This window comes from Scyliorhinus torazame, chromosome 3, assembly GCF_047496885.1.
Source record: "Scyliorhinus torazame isolate Kashiwa2021f chromosome 3, sScyTor2.1, whole genome shotgun sequence".
NCBI lineage: Eukaryota > Metazoa > Chordata > Chondrichthyes > Carcharhiniformes > Scyliorhinidae > Scyliorhinus > Scyliorhinus torazame.
Window position 1 is genome coordinate 119,847,661 of NC_092709.1, and position 25,151 is coordinate 119,872,811.

A 25,151-nucleotide genomic window follows, 5' to 3' on the forward strand; every position below is an offset into this window, starting at 1 on the left:
AGATACTTTTAATATCAGTACTCACCCACCAGCAGCCTCTGCACTCCGCTCCTGCTGAAACACCAACTGATTTCCCCTGCAAGGTAAGTTCTTTTTAAACCTAAATACTTACCGTCGCATTTGAAGTTAGAGATGAAAGAGGGAAGTTTATTCCTGAGTTGGCAATCAAGCTGATGGAGCCAGGCACAGTCAATTGCTGCAGTCGAATTTCCTGCGCTGTCTGCCAGGGTAGTGTTCCAAAAGGGGATAGGAGTTAACGCTTGGTGAAGCGAGTGTAGGAGGGCCTCATTTTTTAATAGGACAAGATAGAGCGATCTGAAGGTGATATTCTGGTTACTGTTATCTGTTGAGTTAGAAGCTGTGAGGTTATTAGTACAATGCCAATTGGGTTTAGTAATGGTGCCATTTTCTAGTGGACAAGCTCCCATACCTTTTCTGTTCAACCTCATGCCAATTGTATGGTTTGATAAGGATTGATTGAGGAGGGTGAACTATAGGGGGTGCCTGCAAAGTCACAAAGAGTGATAGGTTGAAAGAAATCTTGGCATGAACCTGAGTGATTGGTGCCTTGGAGAATATGTAGGCACGTATCGGGAAGGTTGTTGTTGGACGAGTTTCGTGATAGTGACTTGAGAAAATTAATAGAATCTTTAACGGGGTCTCTGGATTCTTGTACCAGGGTCCGTAAAATGAAGTGGGACAAGTAATATGTTCACCAGCCATGAGTTGAGGTATATGGTAGTCAGGGGTCGAGTGATTGATGAAATTTTGAATGTGTGTCCTGTTAGAGCCTGTAGAGGAACAGTAGGAATTAATTCCAAAATTGCATAAATCTGCCATTTGGCACCGCACCTTCTCTGTGTGGAGAGAGAAGAAATTTATGACTGATCGTCGTCCATTGTCCGAAAATGCGTATTCATCTAAGGGTAGTAGCGGAGTACATTGGTTTGCTTTTTGAGTGACCGGTGGTCGGACTTCGGGCAGCGTGACAGTGTGCATACTGAAGGATGTCTTCTTCTGGCTCAGTGAATTGAGCAAGCTTCAGCTGGGGAGATTTCGGTTTCAGCTGTCTAATAGCAGATGCCACTGTTTCTTGGAGGTCAACTTTCTGTCCATATTCTTTGAAATTACATCTGTGTCTAGGACTAAGGTGTGTGGAGCCATGATAGTTCCTACCGCCCTTACTGTGGGATGGAGGTAAGTATAGGCAATAATACCATCTTTGACCCATGATTGTTGAATCGGCGGCTCTGAAGGTACGGAGACCATGGAGTTCGGTTCTTCCAATGATAAATGGTGTCGGTTTTGCCTGTTATTATTGTCATTAGCATTCAGTTCTGTATAGTTAAGGTCCTGGCCTATATTAGAGTTTAGGTCAAAAGTTTGCGTTGCAGTGAGGGAGACCGTAATAGTGGCAAGTGTGACGCTAAAAAGGATAAGTGAAAAAGTAATGCCGAGTGCGGTAAGGCAGCAGCACTGGCCTTTCTGCTTTTTGGACCATCTCTTTTGGGAACATGAGGGGCGAAATTCTCCAGAAACGGCGCGATGTCCGCTGACTGGCGCCCAAAACGACGCCAATCAGACGGGCATCGCGCCGCCCCAAAGGTGTGGAATGCTCCGCATCTTTGGGGGCCGAGCCCCAACATTGAGGGGCTAGGCCGACGCCGGAGGAATTTCCGCCCCGCCAGCTGGCTGGCGCCCAAAACGGCGCCAATCAGACGGGCATCGCGCTGCCCCAAAGGTGCGGAATGCTCCGCATCTTTGGGGGCCGAGCCCGAACATTGAGGGGCTAGGCCGACGCCGGAGGAATTTCCGCCCCGCCAGCTGGCGGAAACGGCCTTTGTTGCCCTGCCAGCTGGCGCGGAAATGACATCTCCGGGCGGCGCATGCACGGGAGCGTCAGTGGCCGCTGTCAGTTTCCCGCGCATGCGCAGTGGGGAGAGTCTTTTCCGCCTCCGCCATGGTGGAGACCGTGGTGGAGGCGGAAGGGAAAGAGTGCCCCCACGGCACAGGCCCGCCCGCGGATCGGTGGGCCCTGATCGCGGGCCAGGCCACCGCGGGGGCACCCCCCCCGGGGTCAGATCGCCCCGCGCCCCCCCCAGGACCCCGGACCCCGCCCCCGCCGCCATGTCCCGCCGGTAAGGTAGGTGATTTAATTTTCGCCGGCGGGACAGGCAATTTTTCGGCGGGACTTCGGCCCATACGGGCCAGAGAATCGAGCGGGGGGGGCCCGGCGGAGGGTCGGAGAATGTCGCCCATGATCTTTTGTACTTTGGCTTTAAACTTTAAAAGTTGAGGGTGACCTTTGAGACAGGTCTTCTCAGGTGTAGTACTAACTTGAGCCAGAGGTATTTCCTCTGGGGGCTCATCCACTTCTGGCTCGTTATGCGATCTAACCTCATATCACGCATACCAACTTGTCATTTTGTTGTTACCTGTGATTCACAGGCTTTGGGAACTGGTCGACAGTTATCAATGGATATTAGTTTGGTACCTTTTGTCCCGTGGTCAATTAGAAGCGTCCGATCTTGGACCTGTTTGACACAAACGGGGGGTTTCCATTTAGGTCTAAGTAAGGTATTCTTAGAATTTTTCTTTTCTTGTACTCAGTCACCTTCTTGTAGTGACCATTCATTAGTTTCTGGCAGTTTAAGAGGCTGCATTTGAGACAATAAGCCAATCATTTCTTGGGCTAATTCTGGGTTGTACTGACAAATTACTCCTTCAGATGCCTGCTGGGGGGTATTCATTTGTACATTAAACATTAAAAAATAAGGTGTGATGTGTTTTTCAGGTCCTACATGACACAGGGGTAGATTGTTGACTGCCAGCTGTACCTCCGGCACCAATTTGGCCCAACTGCGTCCACGTGTCATTCGCAGTTTAGTTATGCAAAGCTGTACATCTTGGTTACGCCGCTCCACCAACCCACTTAATTACGGGTGCAAAAGAATGCTGTGTTCCCATCTAATACCTCTGTCAGTACACATATTCTGGAACGCCTTTCCAACAAAGGCAGATCCACGATCTGTGCGGAGATGGAGGGGGAACCAGTGCAGGGAAAAATGATGTTTTCGAATGCATTGACAGTTGCACTTTCCGTACAGCGAGTAGTGGGCACCAACCACGTGTGGGAGGTACAGGTGTCAACAACTACTTAAGATGTACTGGTTTTGTCCTGTATAAGGAGGGTGCCCAGTAGAGGGCATAAAGGGTCCCACATAATCAGCCTGCCACACACGGTGGGGGGGCGTCTGGTTTTGCTCTTGAAATGAATTTAGATCTGGTGACTCCTCCTCCTTTCGCGGTCTGGAGGCACTGAGGACAATTTGCCACTAACTTTTTGCAATCAGTTAATATATAAGGCCACCAATAGGTGAGCAGTAGTTTAGCCATTGTTGCCTTGGCTCCAGGATGGACGGAACCATGGCTAACGTGGACCTCCTGTATTGAAATTCGGCGTTTCTTTGCCGGTGGAATAACCTTAGCTTCCTTTCCTGGAATAGTAACTAAGACTCTTCCCATTTTGTCGCAATGATAGTTATAGTTGGATGGGTACCCGCGCGGGGTTTTCCCGGAGATAAGTAGGCGTGACTCATCATCCTGATTGTCATTGTACGTTTGTCTTGTAATAGAACATAGAACATAGAACGATACAGCGCAGTACAGGCCCTTCGGCCCACGATGTTGCACCGAAACAAAAGCCATCTAACCTACACTATGCCATTATCATCCATATGTTTATCCAATAAACTTTTAAATGCCCTCAATGTTGGCGAGTTCACTACTGTTGCAGGTAGGGCATTCCACGGCCTCACTACTCTTTGCGCAAAGAACCTACCTCTGACCTCTGTCCTATATCTATTACCCCTCAGTTTAAAGCTATGTCCCCTCGTGCCAGCCATTTCCATCCGCGGGAGAAGGCTCTCACTGTCCACCCTATCTAACCCCCTGATCATTTGTATGCCTCTATTAAGTCTCCTCTTAACCTTCTTCTCTCCAACAAAAACAACCTCAAGTCCATCAACCTTTCCTCATAAGATTTTCCCTCCATACCAGGCAACATCCTGGTAAATCTCCTCTGCACCCGCTCCAAAGCCTCCACGTCCTTCCTATAATGCGGTGACCAGAACTGTACGCAATACTCCAAATGCGGCCGTACCAGAGTTTTGTACAGCTGCAACATGACCTCCTGACTCCGGAACTCAATCCCTCTACCAATAAAGACCAACACTCCATAGGTCTTCTTCACAACCCTATCAACCTGGGTGGCAACTTTCAGGGATCTATGTACATGGACACCTAGATCCCGCTGCTCATCCACACTTCCAAGAACTTTACCATTAGCCAAATATTCTGCATTCCTGTTATTCCTTCCAAAGTGAATCACCTCACACTTCTCTACATTAAACTCCATTTGCCACCTCTCAGCCCAGCTCTGCAGCTTATCTATATCCCTCTGTAACCTGCTACATCCTTCCACACTGTCGACATCACCACCGACTTTAGTATCGTCTGCAAATTTACTCACCCACCCTTCTGCGCCCTCCTCTAGGTCATTGATAAAAATGACAAACAGCAACGGCCCCAGAACAGATCCTTGTGGTACGCCACTTGTAACTGAACTCCATTCTGAACATTTCCCATCAACCACCACCCTCTGTCTTCTCACTAATTACTAGGACCCTTACATGTTCTGTCCCTAGTTCTTCTAGGGTCACTGCTTGTTTTGCAGCGTTGTCTGCCATTTGGTTACCGATGTTTATTTCCAGATAAGGCTGCAAGACTCACTGCATCTGGACTCTTACAAAGATAATGGGCGGAATTCTACCCCCCCCCCACGCCGGGTGGGAGAATCCCACTGGCGCCGCGCGAGTCCTGCCACGCCGTCCCAATGCCCGCACGCGATTCTCCCCCCCCCCGCCCCAAACCGGCATGGCGCGAATCATGGCTGGCCGCTGGGAGAATTGGTGCTTGCCGTTGGTAATGGGCGAGTGGCGATTCTCCGGCCCAGATGGGCCGAGCGGCCTGCCCAACATGACAGGTTACCGCCGGCGCCACCCACACCTGGTCGCTGCCGGCGGGTGCAGCGCGGGAACGCTGGGGGGGGCAGCCTGTGGGGGTGCGAGGGGGGTTCCTGCACTGGGGGGGCTCAAAAGGGATCTGGCCCACGATCGGTGCCCACCGATCGGCGGGCCGGCCTCTCTGAAGGAGGACCTCCTTTCCTCCGCTGCCCCACAAGATCGATCTGCCATCTTCTTGCGGGGCGGCCGCGGGGAGGACGGCAACCGCGGGGAGGTTGCCATGCGCGGGTGACGTCATTTACGCGGCACCGTCGCGTCATTTACACGGCGCCGCTTTTATGCGCGTAAATGATGCGGCGCCGCTCCTAGCCCCCCGGGGGCGGGAGAATAGGGGGCTGGGAACGGCCTCCAACGCCGGAGTGAAACACTCCAGTTTTTACTCCGGCGTCGGGACTTAATCTCCCAATGGGAGAATTGCGCCCAGTGTCTGTAATACATATTAAAAAAAACATTATTGCGATAAGTAACGGTTTACAATAGATAAATGACTTCATCCGTGATTTACATGATTTAATATAGCATCAGCTCTGACCAGCTTTTAATATAGAGTGAATATATGATTTAATATAAAATCAGTTCTGATCAGCCTTTAATATAGGTGGATACCGCCACACAACCACGCCCACATGTTGTGGTTTTTCCCCTGACTTGTTGGGTACTGGACAGCCTTCTTTGAGGCAATGTCCAAAGTGGTGTGGATGAGGATGGAGCCATGTATGAAAGTGGCGGCCTTCGGGGTATCAGACCAGCCAGATCTCTTCATGGGAAGGAGGACGGACGCCCTTGCCTTTGCCTTCCTGATCGCCCGCCGTAGAATCCTGTTCGGCTGGCGGTCAGCAGCACCATCTAAAGCTGCAGACTGGCTGTCCAACCTACCAGAATTTCTCCAAATGGAGAAAATCAAATTCACCGTATGTGGGTCGGAAGAGGGCTTCACAAAACATGAGAGCCATCCACCCGATTGTTCCGAGACCTGTTTGTGGCTAACACATAAATAAATAAATAGCCAGTAGCCAGGGGGAAATAGCCAGAACAAGATAGAAAGAGGAAAGCGAGGAACGACCCGGGTGTTGGCGGGGGAGGGGGGAAGCAAAGTGAGGTAGCAAAACCCAGTGGACAAAATGGGGAGCAGCAGTGAAAAAGGAGGGAAGGGAGTGGGGGGGGGGGGTGTTCAAGGAGAGAGGAGAGGGGGTGGGGGGGATAGGGAGGATTGTATGCTAAAGAAACCTAAGATGGGACTTTTGTGACTGTCCAATAAATGAAAACGAACGGCAATGTATATCATTTTGAAAATGGCAATAAAATGATTTTTTTTTAAAAAAATCATTGAGAATGGAGGAGAACTCATCCAGTGAGTGGTTTATTATCCATCACCATTCATGGCTGGATGTGGCAGGACTCCAGAGCTTAGATCGGATGCATTCGTTCTCAAAATGGCTTAGCTCTGTCTATTACTTGCTGCTTATGCTGTTTGGCACACAAGTAGTCCTGTGTTGTAGCTTCACCAGGTTGACACCTCATTTTTCGGTATGCCTGATGTTGCTCCTGGCATGCTCTCCTGCACTCTTCATTGATCCCCTGGCTTGGTGGTAATGGTAGAGTGGGAGGATATGCCGAGCCATGAGGTTGCAGATTGTGGCTAACTATAATTCTGCTGCTGCTGATAACAAGGCCTTATGGATGCCCAGTCTTGAGTTGTTAGATCTGTTTAAGGTCTATCCCATTTAGCACAATGGTAGTGCCGCACAACACGATGGAGGGTATCCTCAATGTGAAGTCGGGGCTTTATCTCCACAAGGACTGTGTTGTGGTCACTTCTACCAATACTGTGATGGACAGATGCATTTGCAGCAGGCAGATTGGTGAGGATGAGGTCAAGTATGTTTTTCCCTCTAGTTGGCTCCCTCGCCACCTGCTGCACTCTAAGTCAGCAGCTATGTCCTTTAGGACCCGGCCAACTCAGTCTGCGGTGGTACTACCGAGCCACTCTTGGTCATGGACATTGAAGTCCCCCACCCAGAGCATATTCTGCGCCCTTGCCACCGTCAGTGCTTCCTCTAATTGGTGTTCAACATGGAAGAATACTGATTCATCACCTAATGGTGGTCAGTACATAGTGGCCAGAGCATGTTCCGGTTTGTAATAATCAGTAGGAGGTTTCTTTGCCTATGTTTAACCTGAAGCCAGGAGACTTCATGAAGTCGATGTTGAGGACTCCCAGTGCAATTCCCTCCTGACCGTATACCACTGTGCCACCACCTGTTCTGGGTTTGTCTTGCTGATGAGACAGCGCGTACCTAGGGGAATGATGATAGTGTCTGTCAGATATGATTCTGTGATTATGATTATGTCAGGCTGTTGCTAGTCTGTGAGACAGCTCCCCCAACAAGCCCCCAGATGTTAGTAAGTAGGACTTTGCAGGGTCGACAGGACTCGGTTTGCTGTTGTCATATCCGGTGCCTGGTTCGATACCGCGTGGTCATCTGGTTTCATTTCTTTTTTGTGTTTCCATAGTGGTTGAATACAACTGAGTGGTTTCCTGGGCCATTTCAGAGGGCATTTAAGAATCAACCACATTGCTGTGGGTCTGGAGTCACATATAGGCCAGACCAGGTGAAGATGGCATATTTTGAGGATGGCAGATTTCTTTCCCTAAAGGGCACTAATGAACCAGATGGGTTTTTACAACAATCGACAGTGGTTTCATGGTCATCATTAGACTTTTAATTCCAGTTATTTTATTGAGTTTAAATTCCATCACTTGCCGTGGTAGAACCCGTGTCCCCAGATCATTACCCTGGGTCTCTGGATTACTAGTCCAGCAACAATACCACTATGCCACCACCTGAAGGACATTAGTGATATGTTAAAGTTATGTGTGAGAGAGAGAACATCCCTCCTCCTCACCAGCACTAGGAGCATTCCTGAACCCACAGTGCACAGAAGCATTAGGGGCCTTAACTGGCAAGCACCCAGCAGCTAGGCACAAAAAAACAATAAACAAGAAGATTACAATAACAAACATACAATTCCCCAAAGGTAAAAAAAACATTAGTACAAAGAATTACACAGTCAATCAGGCTGCCACCCTGCTCCTCCCACAGTACCGGCATCCGGTCTTCGGACACCATCCAATCCAAAGACTGCAAAGATGAGTTCTGTCTCTTCCACCTACAGCCTGACAGCAGGCCAACCAAAATTCGAACCTTGCTGCACTCCAAGCTGATGAACAGAAAGACAGCCACAGCCAGTCACGGGTACAAGTCCCAGGCATGGCAGCTACAGGCAGTCAGGTTTTATCCTTTCTCTCTCCTGCTAGCCAGTTGCAGCAGCAGCCTCTGCTTCCTCTCCATCCAACCAGTAATGGAATTGTTCTCCCTTGCTTCAGGCCAAGCTCCAAAGTCTGAAACAAGCATACAAAATAAAACACTAAGTCTGGAAACAGGGTCACAGCCAGAAAGAGCAGGAACTCAGAGAAGCACGACCTCCAAATATTTTAGTTTATTGACAACTCCAGAATAGAAAAAAATCAGCAACATGCTAAAAACCGTCACAAAAATCAGTAATGTGCTAAAAGCATTTAAAAATCACTAAAAGAAAAACCACCAGCTCTCAAGCCAGCACACACCGCAATCGCCCCCCCCCCCCCCCGCCCCCCCGACCCCAACGCTAGCCCCACGTCGGCAGAAAGGCCAATGAGCAGCACAGACCACCGGAAAAGGGCACATTGGTGCAGCCATGGTATGAGAGAGAGAGCGAGAGAACACCCCCTTCCCTCCCAAAAGGGGGAACAGTTCAGCCAAAACAGTTCCTTTAAACAAACACCAGCTGCAAAGCCAGCAAACGGCCACCTCTAACCCGCCGCCCTCCTCAACGGCACCCCCACATCGGTGGAAAGGTACCCAAACCACAGCACAGACGACCAGAAAAAGACACATAAATGCCCTGTCCTAATGGCAGCCCCACATCAGTGGAAAGGTATCCAAATGAGCAGCACAGTCCGCTAGGCCACCAGGCGCAAAAAACCAATACAAAACAGAAATACAATAATAACCATACAATCCCACAACAATAAAACAAAACAAAACAAAATTGTTCTATCTCTCAACAACTTCTCCTTTAACTCATACCATTTTCTCCAAATCAAAGATGTAGTAATGGGTACCCGCATGGTTCCTAGCTACGCTTGCCTTTTTATGGGGTATGTGGAATATTCCTTGTTCCAGGCCTACCCGGGCCCCTCCCATACTCCTTTCCCGTAACATTGATGACTATTCTGTTGCCGCTTCATGCACTCGTCCGGACCTGGAAAAATTCATCAACTTCGCTTCCAGTTTCCACCCCTCCACCACTTCCATCTGGTCCATCTCAGACACTTCCCTTCCCTTCCTTGATCTTTCTGTCTCCATTTCCGGCAATAGACTATCTACTAATATCCACTTTGAGCCCACTGACTCCCACAGCTATCTGGTCTACAGCGCTTCGCATCCTGTAATGACTTAGGCCAGGCCTTTGAGATTGGCCAATTAGAATACGAGTGCCCTGATTAGTGGCGCAATCAAGGAACCCCTTTCTGTGTATATAACAGGGAGTGCCAGATCCGCTGCACTCCTGGTGCAGACAGCAAGCTGAATGGTCATGGTTGTTCAGCTGTTGGATTTGTGAATAAAAGGAATTCTGGTGACTGGTCTTCTGCCTCCGTGGACTTATTACAGTGATGACGAGGAAATCGGAATGACCCAAAGGAACCTGCTCATTAGCAGCCGCGGCATATTGAGGGTAAGCCACTGACAGGCAGAATGCCTTTATTCGGAAAGTTGGACTCTTTTGACCCTGCAGTGGAAGACTGGGCCCAATATGTAGAGCGGATGAAGAACTTCTTTAGAGCAAACGATATACTTCCGGATGAAAAGCAATGGGTCATTCTGCTGACCCCGTGTGGGCCAGCAGCCTTTGCCATTATGCGCAGGCTCACTTTTCCGGAGGCACCGGACACAAAAACTTTCCAGGAATTGACGGACTTAGTAAAAGAGTATTATGACCCTAAGCCACCTCTGATCCTGCGAAGGTAGCGGTTTTACTCAGCATTCCGAGACACTGAGGAGTCAGTTACAAACTTTTTAACAAGATTAAGGCGATTAGGGTCTGACACTAAATGAGATGCTCCGAGACCGTTTGGTATGTGAAATAAATAATTTAGCAATACAGAAACGTCTGTTAGCAGAGGCCAAGCTGGAATACAAACAAGCATTGCAGCTGGCTTTGTCCTTAGAAAAAGCAGCAAGGGGAGCACATGAATTACAGGGTACTCCGATGGAGGTAGACGCTCACACCAGTGAAACTGAGTTAAGGGACTACCGCTGGGGGATAGCAACTGAATAGCCACCCTCAGGAGTGACGCGGATACTAAGTTAACCAGGCCCACTCTCAGAAGCTCTCCCAAACAATGGAAGATTAAGTCCAGACAGCAGCCCCTGCAGCCTTTCACCCGGCAAAATATTGGAGTTGTTGCCAGAGTTCAGAGCCAGAAAGGAGAAATGGAAGCCCAAAACCATCATCTTGGAGAAGGTCACATACGCAGGAGAATGCACACCCTAGAAACCCCACATACCTCTGACTAGGAACAACTTAATTATGTAACGATGGTGAAATCAAAACCCATTAAATTATCCATAAGGTTGAATGGACGTCCCACACTGATGGAGTTCGACACTGGAGCAGCCATATCAATGATAGGGGAAGCAGTATTCAATAAAATTCACACCGGACTCCAACCCTTATTCCTAACCAGGACCTCGGCAAAACTGAGGACATACACAGGGGCACCACTGAGAGTGTTGAGCACAACACGTGTAACTGTGACTTATGGAGAGCAACTGGTTAGGCTGCCTTTAATGGTAGTGAAAGGTGTGGGGCCAAGCTTATTGGGACGAAACTGGCTAAAACAGATCCAGCTGGATTGGGTAAACATTTATCAGCTGGAAAATGGCCGCCTGAGCAAACCCCTGTGCAAATACCCAGAGGTTTTCCGAGAAGGGCTTGGAACAATAAAGGGAGAAAAGGCAACATTGCATTGTAGATCCAGAGGCAGTCCCAATATTCTACAAGACCCGATCAGTACCCTTCGCATTAAGGCAAAAAGTCGATATGGAAATAAACGATGAGAGCGTGACCGGTCCAGTTTGCAGAGTGGGCGGCACCCGTGGTGCCTATCCTTAAGCCGAACGGCTCGGTCCGCCTTTGTGGAGATTTCAAACAAACGATTAATTGCCACTCACAACTGGACAAATACCCAATTCCCCGGATTGAGGAAGCTGGCTGGAGGACTCCTTTTCTCAAAGATAGATATGAGCCACGCATATCTACAGCTGGATGAAGAGTCCCAAAAATTCTCAACGATAAATACCCTGAAGGGCCTTTTTCAGTATACAAGATTACCCTTCGGGTATCATCAGCTTGTGCAATATTCCAGAGGACAATGGAGAATATATTGCAAGGGCTACCACAAGTCACCATTTACCTGGATGACGACCTCATTACAGGAAAAACAAAGGCAGAATACATGCAAAACCTGGAGGAAGTCCTTAGGAGGTTTTCAGCAGCAGGTGTGTGCCTAAAGAGGGAGAAGTGTGTTTTATTAGCACCTCAAGTAAACTATCTGGGGTACAAGGTTGACAAATCAGGGCTACACACTTTGGAGGATCGGGTGAGGGTGATTAAAGATGCCCCGGCCCCCACCACAATCCAGGAGTTAAGGGGCGAGGTTCTCCGACCCCCTGCCGGGCCGGAGAATCGCCGGGGGGGGGCGGCGTGAATCCTGTCCCCGCCGGCTGACGAATTCTCCGGCGCCGGGGTTTTGGCGGGGGCGGAAATCACGCCGCGGCGGTCGGCGGCCGCTAGCAGCGCCCCCCCCCCCCGGCGATTCTCCGGCCCACGATGGGCCGAGCGGCCGCCCGTTTTAGGCCGGTCCCGCCGGCGTAAATTAGACCTGGTACTTACCGGCAGGACCTGGCTCTGCGGGCGGCCTCCGGGGTCCTTGGGGGGCGCGGGGGGATCTGGCCCCGGGAGTGCCCCACGGTTGCCTCGCCCGCGATCGGGGCCCACCGATCCACGGGCGGGCCTGTGCCGTGGAGGCACCCTTTCCCTCCGCACCAGCTACTGTGGACCTCCACCATGACCGGTGTGGAGACGAACCCCCCTGCGCATGCACTGGAATGACGCCAACACATGCTGGCGCTCCCGCACATGCGCCGACCGGTGGAGGCCCTACGTCCCCAGGAAAGAGTTGGTGCTCACGTGTGATGCGTCTCCATATTGCGTTGGTGCAGTTTTGGTACACAGAGGGCAAAACGGACAGGAACGACCTATAGCGTTAGCTTCCAGGACGTTGGCAGCAGCAGAACGAAAGTATGCCCAAATCGAAAAGGAAGGACTGGCTGTGATTTCCACGGTGAAGAAATTTCACCAGTACTTTCCGGGTGGAAATTTACTATAATTACAGACCACAAGCCATTGCTGGGTTTGTTGAAAGAAGATAAAGCAGTACCACCAATAGCTTCAGCCCGGATCCAATGCTGCGCCGTACTACTGGCGGTGACCAGTATCAACTGGAGCATCAGCCAGAAACCCGGGTGGCAAACACCGATGCACTAAGCAGGCTGCCGTTACCGGACTTGCTGTTAGTGCCCAAAATAGTGGAAACGGTAATGATGTTACATTTCCTGGACACCCTTCCAGTGACCGCACAAAACATTCGTTTATGGACCCAAAGGGACCCGGTTTTATCAAAAATAAAACACATGGTGCTAACTGGGGAGATGGAAAGACCGGTCCAGGCGGAATTCCACCCTTACTGGAGCAAAAGAGAGCAGATCACCGTGGAAGAGTAATAGTTCCAAGTCAAGGCCGTCGAGCCATACTGGCTGAACTACATCATGGGCACCCTGGAGTCTCAAGAACGAAGATGCTGGCCAGAAGCTATGTCTGGTGGCCGGGCCTGGACACAGACATAGTGGCATTGGTAGGTCGGTGCCAAGAATGCCAACAAGGGCAGAAGGTGCAATCGGCAGCCCCGCTGCACCCATGGGGATGGCCAGGTAGACCATGGTCGCGACTTCATGTCGATTTTGCAGGCCCATTTATGGGTTCAATGTTTTCTATAATAGTAGAAGCCCATTCCAAAAGGCTGGACGTCTACAAAATGAACTCTGCAAATTCAACAACTACCATTGAAAAACTCCGCACCTCGTTCGCAACTCGTGGTATCCCAGAGGTGTTAGTTTCGGATAATGGATCGGTTTTCACCAGCCAGGACTTCACAAAATTTATGAAGTCGAATGGCATTCGGCACATAAGGAGGACACCATACCACCCGGCATTGAATTGTTTTGCGGAGAGAGCCGTCCAGACCTTAAAAGTCGGGTTGAAGAAACAGTCAGCAGCATCATTGGACACCAAACTATCGTGCTGGCTATTTGACTGCAGAACAACCCCACACGCCACAGCGGGAGTAGCTCCGCCGGAGCTACTCATGGGCAGACGATTCCGAACCCGGCTGAATCTGCTATTCCCGAATTTAGGTGGCAGAATCGAGCGTCACCAAGAGTTCCAATGCAGGGGCCATGACAACGCTCGCCAAGAAAGGCAGTTCAACACATGTGAAAATGTATGGGTCAGAAATTATGCGAATGGCCCCACATGGGTAGCAGGAATAGTCAAGGCCAGGACAGAACTTGTGTCGTATGAGATACGTGTCGGAATACATGTAATAAAGAAACACCTGGACCAGGTGCGGGCCTCAGATTTGTTTTCTCCTCCGGAGTTGACTCCAACCAGCATACCAAGGACTGTGGAGAGTCCTCTCCTCCGACACCACTGGTGAGGACATCGGACTCTGATATGGACACCGTGGATGATGCCGCAGCTGTACCCCTACCACCGGAGGAAAGGGGCAAACCTCCCCTCAGACGCTCACATTGGAAAAGGCGGGCGCCTAGCTGTTATACCCCCCCTACGTCGGAGGCCGAAGTGAAGTAGCCAAACCCGGCGCAAAAACGAAGCAGGAGACCCATGAGTCACGAGGGCCATGGGAGCTCCTCGGACGTTGGGGGGAGGGGTGTAATGACTGAGACCAGGTCTTTGAGATTGGCCAATTAGAATACGAGTTCCCTGATTAGTGGCCCCTTTCTGTGCAGAAAACAGGGAGTGTCAGATCCTCTGCACTCCTGATGCAGACAGCAAGCTGAATGGTCATGGTTGTTCAGCTGTTGGGTTTGTAAATAAAAGGAATTCTGGTGATGGGACTTCTGCCTCCGTGGACTTATTACACACCCCACACCCTAAAAGGACTCCATCTCTTTCTCTCAGCTCCTTTGCCTCCGTTGCTTTTGTTCCGTGTGGTAGTATGTATTGGGGGTCATGTGGGTCTGGAAGCCCTAATGTCATTGGCTGACAGATCCCGGGTCCTGGTTGGCCATTGACCTCATACTCCGCCTTGAAGGCGAAGTATAAGAAGCCGGTGCCTTCCCCCGCAGGCCAGTTTACTATCGGGCTGCTGGGGAACAGACACGCTTAATAAAGCCTCATCGACTTCACTCTATTTGTCTCACGGAGTCTTTGTGCGCCACATTCCGATGATGCCACTTTCCAAAATGGTGCTTAGAAAATGTGTTCCTTATTCCTCAACCATGATTTCCCACGTACAGTTGTTAACAGGGCCCTCAACCGTGTGCGGACCATCTCCCGCGCCACTCCCCTCACCCCCTGCCCTCCCTCCCAGAAAAAGGATAGAGTCCCCCTCGGTCTCTCATTTTACCCCACCAGCCTCCGTACGCAAACCATAATCCTCTGCCATTTTCACCAACTCCAAAGTGATGCCATCACCAAACACATCTTCCCTTCACTACCTCTGTCAGCCTTCCACAGAGACCGTTCCCTCCAAGATACAAAGAACAAATAACAAAGAAAAGTACAGCACAGGAACAGGCCCTCTAAGCCTGCGCCGACCATGCTGCCCGCCTGGAGGAAAACCATGCAGACATGAGATTGTGAAAACTCCAGTAGACAGTCACCCAAGGTTGGAATTGAATCCGGGTCCCTGGCACTGTGAGGCAGCAGTGCTCACCAGCAGTGAGCAGAGTGGTCATGCTGGAACTGTATACAATGCTGGTTGGACCACAACTGGAGTATTGTGTGCAGTTCTTCTCACCAAACTATAGGAAGGATGTGATTGCAATGGATAGAGTGCAGGGTAGATTTACCAAGATGCTGCCTGGTCTGGAGGGTGTTATGGGCGGGGCGTTTTCAGAACCCCAAAATGTATCATGGAGTTCAACCAACCTCCCCCTTTAATGGATTGTTGCTTTTCCAGCACACGGCTTGTTCCCCAGGTGAGAAATTACAATTATGGACACGTGGTTTTTAAAACACAAAACAACGTTTATTCTATGAACTCAACTTAACCTTTTAAATAAACATTGGATCCCTTAACACCCCTTAGTTCAATGATAACCCTGAAAATAATCCACCACTAAATAATCCCTCAAAATGTTCCTTCAAACATCCAAAAGGCTTCAAACCTTTCAAACAGTAACACACCAGGGGTGAGATTCTCTGACCACCCATCGGGTCGGAGAATCGCCGGGGGCTGGCGTGAATCCCGCCCCCGCCGGTTGCCGAATTCTCCACCACCGGATATTCGGCGGGGGCGGGAATCGCGGCGCGTCGGTTGGCGGGCCAGCCCCCGCGATTCTCCGGCCCGGATGGGCCGAAGTCCCCCGTTAAAATGCCTGTCCCGCCGGCGTAGATTAAACCACCTACCTTACCGGCGGGACAAGGCGGCGCGGGCGGGCTCCGGGGTCCTGGGGGGGCGCGGGGCGATCTGGCCCCGGGGGGTGCCCCCACGGTAGCCTGGCCCGCGATCGGGGCCCACCGATTCGCGGGCGGGCCTGTGCCGTGGGGGCATTCTTTCCCTTCCGCCTTCGCCACGGTCTCCACCATGGCGGATGCGGAAGAGACTCTCTCCACTGCGCATGCGCGGGAATGCCGTCAGCGGCTGCTGACTCTCCCATGCATGCGCCGCCCGGTGATGTCATTTCTGCGCCAGCTGGCGGGGCACCAAAGGCCTTTTCCGCCAGCTGGCGGGGCGGAAATTTGTCCGGCGCCGGCCTAGCCCCTTAAGGTTGGGGCTCGGCCCCCAAAGATGCGGAGCATTCCTCACCTTTGGGGCGGCCCGATGATTTGTGCCGTTTTGGGCGGCAGTCGGCGGACATCGCGCTGTTTCTGGAGAATTTCGCCCCAGGTCACAGAATATAGATATTTCCTGTTAAATGGCAGAGATATGTCAGCTTGGTTGACCTCAGCTCCAGCACCTTGCTTATCTTCCTGCAGCTCTCTGGAAACACACAGACACACACAAGCTGCTTTTTCAAACTGTCTTTCTCCCCTCAAGCAGCTCACAGCAAACCAGAACTTCTCAAGCTGCTGTCTCAAACTGACTTTCTCCTTTTAATCAGCTCACAGCAAAACAGCCAGGCACTTTGAAGCTGCTCTCAGCAAAACCAGCCAGGCATTTTTCAGCTGTTCTCAGCAAAACTGAAACCAAAAGCAGAAGTGAGCTCAGCTCCCCCCCTGTGACATCACTTCAGTAATATGATCAGCTCCATTCCTTAAAGGTGCATTGCTTAAACATCCATTTCTTAAAGGTACTCTCACATGACACCTCCCCCCAAGAAAATAAAATAAACCATCAACTTCAAGATGGTTTAATTTTTCACTTTTGCACCATCCACTAAGAAATTTACACAGTAAAAATACTTTTACATTTCTTTGCTCTTCTTCCTCCAACCAAAATCCTTCTCGATTGACAGTCTCTTTGAACAAAGTCTCTGCGCGATCCATCCATTCCACTACTCCTTGGCATTTCTCTTTAGAATCAGATACTTTAGTTCAATCTGACCACAGAGCCCCTTGCAATTCTCCAATACAGGAGCATTGGTGATCACAGCTTTCAGGCAGTCAAATGCCTGTTGAAAGTCCGCTTTCCCTTGAAATTTGGACGTTTCTTTAGCAAGTCCATCAGTGGAGTAATCACGCCACAAAACCTTTGCACAAATGTTCTATCAAATCCACTCATGCTAAGAAATCGCATTATTTCCCTTCGTCTTGAGGGTATCGGAAACTCCGCAAGGAAAGTGATTCGGGTTTCTCCAAATTCACTTTCGGCTAGGTTAATCACCAAACCCGCCTCCTGAAGTCGACCGAAGAACTCCATACGATGTTTTAAATGTTCTTTCAATGTCTGGAAGTTGGAAATATAAGCAGATTTTTCCACTTTCTCAATGCAATCCTTCAAACATGGGATAGGGTAAGAGTCCATTCTTGTAACTGCATTCACCTTTCTATAGTCCACACACAACCATTGGGTACCGTCTGGTTTAGGTACCATCGCTATGGGTGAGCTCCATTGGCTGCAAGCCACTTCAGTTATGCCATTTGTAAGCGTACTCTCAATCTCTTTGTTAACCTGTGCCAATTTTAAAGGGTTAAGTCTATATGGATGTTGTTTGATCGGAACTGCATTTCCCACATCTAAATCATGTATAGTCATTTTTTGTGCTTCCCAATTTATCTCTACAAACTTGTCCATGTGATATCAATAACACTTTCAGGTCAGTTCGTTTTTCCTCTGGAAGGTAATTTAACAATTCATCCCAATTTTTAAGAACATCCTCATTTTCCAATTTAATTTGAGGTATGTCAAATTCACAGTCATCGGGATTTGGTTTGTCACTTTGAGTTAAAATCATTAAAACCTCCTTTTTCTCTCCTTCCCTTCCAAAGTACCCTTTCAGCATATTCACACGACACACTCGGTGAGTCTTCCTTCTATCTGGTGTTTTTGCCACATAATTCACCTCACTTAATTTCCTTTCAATCTGATATGGTCCACAAAACCTAGCTTTTAAAGGCTTACCTACCACTGGTAACAACACTAAAACTTTATCTCCACAGGCAAAACTACGAACTTTGGAATTCTTGTCCGCTACCAGTTTCATCACATTTTGTGCAACTTTCCAAATGTTGTCTGGCCAATTCACCTGCTCGATTTAATCATTCCCTAAAATTTGACACGTAATCCAATAGTGTAATTTCTGATTTCTCCCCCACCAACTTTTCCTTAATCAATTTAAGTGGTCCTCTTACCTAATGACCAACAATTAGTTCAAAAGGACTAAATTTGGTAGACTCATTAGATGTATCCCTAATTGCAAACAATACGAATGGGATTCCTTTATCCCAATCCTCTGGATAATCTTGACAATACGCCCTCAACATTGTCTTTAATGTCTGATGCCACCTTTCTAATGCTCCCTGCAATTCTGGATGGTACGCAGTTGATTTAAATTGTTATATTCCTAAGCTATCCGTAACTTCTTTGAATAACTTTGAAGTAAAATTTGATCCTTGATCCGATTGAATTTCTGTGGGTAGTCCATATATAGTAAAGAATTGAAGTAACTCCTCCACAATCCTTTTAGCTGTAATATTACGTACTGGAATGGCCTCTGGAAACCTAGTAGACACATCCATTATAGTCAAAAGATATTGATTCCCACTTTTTGTTTTAGGAAGCGGTCCTACACAATCAATTAAGACTTTCGTAAAAGGTTCCTCAAATGCTGGAATGGGTAATACGGGCACTGGTTTTATCACTGCTTGAGGTTTCCCACTTGACATGTGTGACATGATTGACAAAATTTAACTACATCTTTATGTAGTCCAGGCCAATAAAAATGTTTCTGGATTTTAGCTTGAGTTTTCCTTATTCCCAAATGCCCTCCCACTGGTACCTCATGTGCAACTCGCAACACCTCCCTTCTATACCCTACCGGCAATACTACTTGATGAACTTCTGCCCACTTCTCATCCGTCTGCATATGTACAGGTCTCCATTTTCTCATCAAGACATCACGTTTACGGTAATAACACCCTGGTATACTCTCAGATTCCTCTTCCGTATATGCTTTCTGATATATCCGTTTTATTTCTACATCTTACTGTTGTAACTCTGCCAATTTTCCTGAACTAAAAATTTCCGCCTCATCCTCCACCTATTCTTGTTCTTTTTCAACCATCTGATCAAAAATCATTTCTGATAATTGCACTTCAACTTCTTGTTCACTCTTTGATTTCTCCTCTTGTCTTAACCTGTGACTTTGCGACCTTGTTACTACACAATCCAGAAAAATCCCAGGATATTCGTCCTTCAACATTTCAGTTGTCTGATTTTCCACTGGCTTATCAACCACAGTTGGCATCACTCTCACCTGCGATCCAGCTGTATCATTACCCAAGATAAACTGTATTGCTGGACAAAATAGTTCATCTATTACTCCTACTACCACTTCACCCCTCTTCACTGGACTTTCCAACCTTACCTTATATAATGAAACACGACTCCTTTCACCCTGAATTCCACATATCACCACCTTTTCTGGCACCATTCTTCCCAAACTACATAATTCCTCATCTCTTACCATTAAAGATTGACTCGCCCCTGTATCTCTTAAAATTGTGACTTCTTTACCTGCTCCTCCTGATACACATGAGTAAACTTTACCCACACAAGTAAATTCTTGAAAGATATCTGGCACCTTCTTAACAATTACTTCTTGAACAGGCTGTACAATCATTTGCACCTCCTTCGCTTCCCTTGGGTTTTCCTTTACCACTCTAACAAACCCCACTGTCTTATTCTGTTTTACCACATCAGCCTTTCCAGTGCTTTTCTTCAACCACCAAAACTGTGACTTTATATGGCCTAGTTTATTAGAGTGAAAACATTTGAAACTTTTCATTTTTCCACCCTCCTGGATTTCTTTTTTAATCTGAGGTACACTCTCTTTATTGTCTCCCATCAGATCACCTTTACCTTTACCACTCGAGTATTTCTCATGGCCCCAGTTTTTATCTCTCACCGGCTGAAACTGATGTCGGAAACCAATCTTTGATTTATGAACTAATTCATAATCATCTGCCATTTCCGCTGCTAATCTCACAGTTTTAACCCTCTGTTCTTCCACGTGAGTTCTCACTACATCAGGAATTGAATTTTTAAACTCCTCCAAAAGTATAATTTCTCTGAGAGCTTCATACGTTCGTTTGGTCTATTTTCAAAGCCCTTATCCACCTATCAAAATTACTCTGTTTGAGCCTTTCAAACTCCATGTATGTTTGACCAAATTGTTTCCTTAAATTTCTAACCCTTTTTCTGTCAGCTTCATACAGCAGGACATAAATAGGCTGCAAAATTGGGCGAAGAAAATTTAACCCGGACAAATGCGAGGTGATACATTTTGGTAGATCCAATTCAAGTGGGAGCTAGAAAATAAATGGCAAAACCATCAGGAGCATAGACACACAACAATCTGGACCTCCAGGCCCACAGATCCTTAAAAGTGGCAGCACAGGTGGAAATGGTGGTAAAGAAAGCATATGGGGCTAGTTTAGCACAGTGGGCTAAACAGCTGGCTTGTAATGCAGAACAAGGCCAGCAGCGCGAGTTCAATTCCCGTACTGGCCTCCCTGAACAGGCGCTGGAATGTGGCAACTCGGGGCTTTTCACAGTAACTTCATTGAAGCCTACTTGTGACAATAAGCGATTAATATTATTATGGCATCCATGTCTTCATCGGACAGGGTATTGAGTATAAAAGCTCGAAAATTATGTTACAGTTATATAGAATGTTGGTTAGGTCACATTTGGAATACTGTGACCAATTCTGGTCACCACACTACCAGAAGGACGTAGAGACTTTGGAGAGAGTACAGAAAAGGTTTACCAGGATGTTGCCTGGTATGGAGGGTATTAGCTATGTGGAGAGCTTGAATAAACTAGGATTGTTCTCCCTAGAGAGACAGAGGCTGATGGGCGACCTGATAGAAGTTTATAAAATTATGAGGGGTAGAGATAAGGTGAACAGTTGGAGGCTTTTTCCCAGGGCGGAAATGACAATTACAAGGAGGTACAAGTTCAAGGTGAGGGGGATAGGTTCAATGGAGATGTGCGGGGGAAGTTTTTTACACAGAGGTTGGTGGTGGTCTGGAATGCACATCCAAGTGAGGTGGTTGTGGCACATACATTAGTGATGTTGAAGACTAATCTGGATAGACACATGAACAGACGGGGTATAGAAGGATATGGGTGGTTGGTCTAAATAGGACAGAATTTGACAGAAATCTTTGGATCCTCGCTGTCTTCAGGGGATGTCCCGGAGGACTGGAGAATAGCCAATGTTGTTCCTCTGTTTAAGAAGGGTGGCAGGGATAATCCCGGGAACTACAGGCCGGTGAGCCTTACTTCAGTGGTAGGGAAATTACTGGAGAGAATTCTTCGAGACAGGATCTACTCCCATTTGGAAGCAAATGGACGTATTAGTGAGAGGCAGCACGGTTTTGTGAAGGGGAGGTCGTGTCTCACTAACTTGATCGAGTTTTTCGAGGAGGTCACTAAGATGATTGATGCAGGTAGGGCAGTAGATGTTGTCTATATGGACTTCAGTAAGGCCTTTGACAAGGTCCCTCATGGTAGACTAGTACAAAAGGTGAAGTCACACGGGATCAGGGGTGAACTGGCAAGGTGGATACAGAACTGGCTAGGCCATAGAAGGCAGAGGGTAGCAATGGAGGGATGCTTTTCTAATTGGAGGGCTGTGACCAGTGGTGTTCCACAGGGATCAGTGCTGGGACCTTTGCTCTTTGTAGTATATATAAATGATTTGGAGGAAAATGTAACTGGTCTGATTAGTAAGTTTGCAGACGACACAAAGGTTGGTGGAATTGCGGATAGCGATGAGGACTGTCTGAGGATACAGCAGGATTTAGATTGTCTGGAGACTTGGGCGGAGAGATGGCAGATGGAGTTTAACCTGGACAAATGTGAGGTAATGCATTTTGGAAGGGCTAATGCAGGTAGGGAATATACAGTGAATGGTAGAACCCTCAGGAGTATTGAAAGTCAAAGAGATCTAGGAGTACAGGTCCACAGATCACTGAAAGGGGCTACACAGGTGGAGAAGGTAGTCAAGAAGGCATACGGCATGCTTGCCTTCATTGGCCGGGGCATTGAGTATAAGAATTGGCAAGTCATGTTGCAGCTGTATAGAACCTTAGTTAGGCCACACTTGGAGTATAGTGTTCAATTCTGGTCGCCACACTACCAGAAGGATGTGGAGGCTTTAGAGAGGGTGCAGAGGAGATTTGCCAGAATGTTGCCTGGTATGGAGGGCATAAGCTATGAGGAGCGATTGAATAAACTCGGTTTGTTCTCACTGGAACGAAGGAGGTTGAGGGGCGACCTGATAGAGGTATACAAAATTATGAGGGGCATAGACAGAGTGGATAGTCAGAGGCTTTTCCCCAGGGTAGAGGGGTCAATTACTAGGGGGCATAGGTTTAAGGTGAGAGGGGCAAAGTTTAGAGTAGATGTACGAGGCAAGTTTTTTACGCAGAGGGTAGTGGGTGCCTGGAACTCACTACCGGAGGAGGTAGTGGAGGCAGGGACGATAGGGACATTTAAGGGGCATCTTGACAAATATATGAATAGGATGGGAATAGAAGGATACGGACCCAGGAAGTGTAGAAGATTGTAGTTTAGTCGGGCAGTATGGTCGGCACGGGCTTGGAGGGCCGAAGGGCCTGTTCCTGTGCTGTACATTTCTTTGTTCTTTGTTCTTTGACACGTGATCGGCGCAGGCTTGAAGGGCCTAAGGGCCTGTTCCTGTGCTGTATTCTTTGTTCTTTGTTCTTTATAAACTGTGCTTATTAAAATGATTTTTTACATCTGCAGTATCAACTTCACCAAAATAAGCCGTCAAAGTTTGCACTTTTATACCATCACAAATTAAAGTCCAAGTTACTTTTTTAACAGAATATTACTTACTATAATGAAATAATTTCATAAGTATATTCAGTTCGGAAATGGATTTGAGCTGTTTACTGGTGAAATGTATCTATAAGTTTATGCAACTCTCTGTTTTAAGCAATATGTTTTGACAAATGATAATGCTGAAATTTAAAATACATGCTACATTGATCAATTCTTAAGTTTCCTGCTGTATTTTCGAAGGCTTTTTTGCATTTGAAAGTTTTGATTTTCTGGACATGGTATGGTAATTAGCCTCACAAACAATATCACTCTTCCAGAGGTGATTCAGCTGAGCCTGGCAGAAGATCAGAAAATGAGTATCACCACGGCAACAGTGGGACAAAGTGCAGTTCTAACATGCTCAATTCATGGAATCCTGAGGCCCCCAATAATTTGGAAACGCAACAACATTATTCTCAACAATTTAGATCTCGAAGATATCAGTGTAAGTAATACATTTGTCTGAGATAAATGTTTCTTTACTTTATGAAGCATTGAGTTTCCATTGCAATTTTACTGTCCTTTCAATCACAATTACCCAGTTGTAGTGTTGGGTGTTCTGATGTACAGATGAACCAACACGGTTGTATTTGGTACTACACTGTTTTATTTCAACTTGTTATTTACAGTTCTGTCTTTGTACTCTGCACGTGGTGACTCCCTGTGTGTGATGTTAATCAGGTCCTGTCCTTGTCCTGGTCTCCAGATCTACTGGCCACCAGGTGTCGTGTTTCTTCTCTTATACTGTCTCTGTCCTTGTCTATGATTGGTTGTCGTGTTGTGTGTGCTGATTTGTCTGTTGGTGTGTCTATCATGATGTGTGTGTTTGAATATCATGACATCCCCCCTTTTTTTACAAAATTATGTGCCTACGTGGTTATAAATACGAATGTTTCGTGAGTGCATCTAAAAGTGTGTGTGCGTGATATTTACAGCAGGTGCATGTGGCGTAACTATATACATGGGGCGATGTCGGGTGTGTCATGCTAACGAGGTTGTACCATACCAAAACAGGAAGACGAAAAACTTTGAAGTGTGGTCCGGTCAAACGATATCTGGAATGATAAAACAGTAACATGTTACAATACAATAGTGTTTCAACTTTAACGTGTGAACAGTCTCATAAGTCCAATCTAGTAGGTGTGCGACGAATTCGGGTTGACCGCCTCAAGGGTGGGTCGAGAACCACCGGCTGAGGTGCGAGCCTGGCCACGGGTGGCGATGGAAGGGGCATGATCTGTGGCAGCTCCACGAAGTCATCCTCGGGAACCAGTGGAGGACCCGGCGTGTGTGCACTGTTCGGTTGCGAGCGTGGAAGGCGGCGAAGGGCTCGCCGATTGCGGCGACGCCCTGATCCATCCGGCATGCGTACCAGGAACGAGCGGGGAGTCACACGTCGGAGAACTTCGGCAGGTGCTGACCAGCCACCATTTGGCAGATGAATGTGGACTTTATCCCCGGAGGACGGGGGGGAAGATCAGTCGCCCTTGTATCGTACAGACTCTTCTGGCGATCACGCTGCAGTTGCATCTTGTGCAGTACCTTAGCATTGTCCGTTGTTGGTGTCAGGATGGAAGGCACAGTTGTCCTGAGGGTGCGACCCATCAGTAGCTGTGCTGGTGAGAGACCCGTGGCTAGCGGGGCTGATGAAAGTCTGATCCGGCAGCAGCAGCCTTGCAGAGGAGCCGCTTGGCAATGTGAACGCCCTTTTCCGCCTTTCCATTTGACTGTGGATGTAGAGGGCTGGATGTTACGTGTGTGAAACCATATGATGCGGCAAAGGACGACCATTCACGGCTGGCGAAACAGGGCCCATTGTCCGACATGACAGTCATCGGAATGCCGTGGCGAGCAAAGGTGTCCTTGCAGGCCCTGATGACTGCAGACGACGTCAGGGGTATGACTTCTGGGTAATTGGAGAAGTAGTCTATGATGATAATATAGTCCATGCCAAGCGCGTGAAATAGGTCGACACCCACCTTTGCCCGGGGGGACGTCACCAGCTCATGGGGCAGAAGCGTCTCAGGAGGTTGCGCTGGCTGAAACCTCTGGCAGGTTGCGCAATTGAGTACCATGTTGGCAATATCGTCATTAATGCCCGGCCAATATACCGCCTCTCGGGCCCTCCGTCTGCACTTCTC

The 25,151-nt window shown here is 48.2% G+C and overlaps 1 protein-coding gene across 5 annotated transcripts in view; it reads left to right on the forward strand.

Annotated features, from left to right (window-relative positions):
* Positions 1-25,151, forward strand: part of fstl5 (follistatin-like 5) — a 1,269,795-nt gene that overhangs the window by 908,475 nt on the left and 336,169 nt on the right. For all 5 annotated transcript variants that reach the window (XM_072496156.1, XM_072496159.1, XM_072496157.1 and 2 more), the window contains one exon: positions 23,289-23,455. In XM_072496156.1, the coding sequence (XP_072352257.1) occupies positions 23,289-23,455 (167 nt within the window). The remainder of the gene's footprint in view (positions 1-23,288; positions 23,456-25,151) is intronic.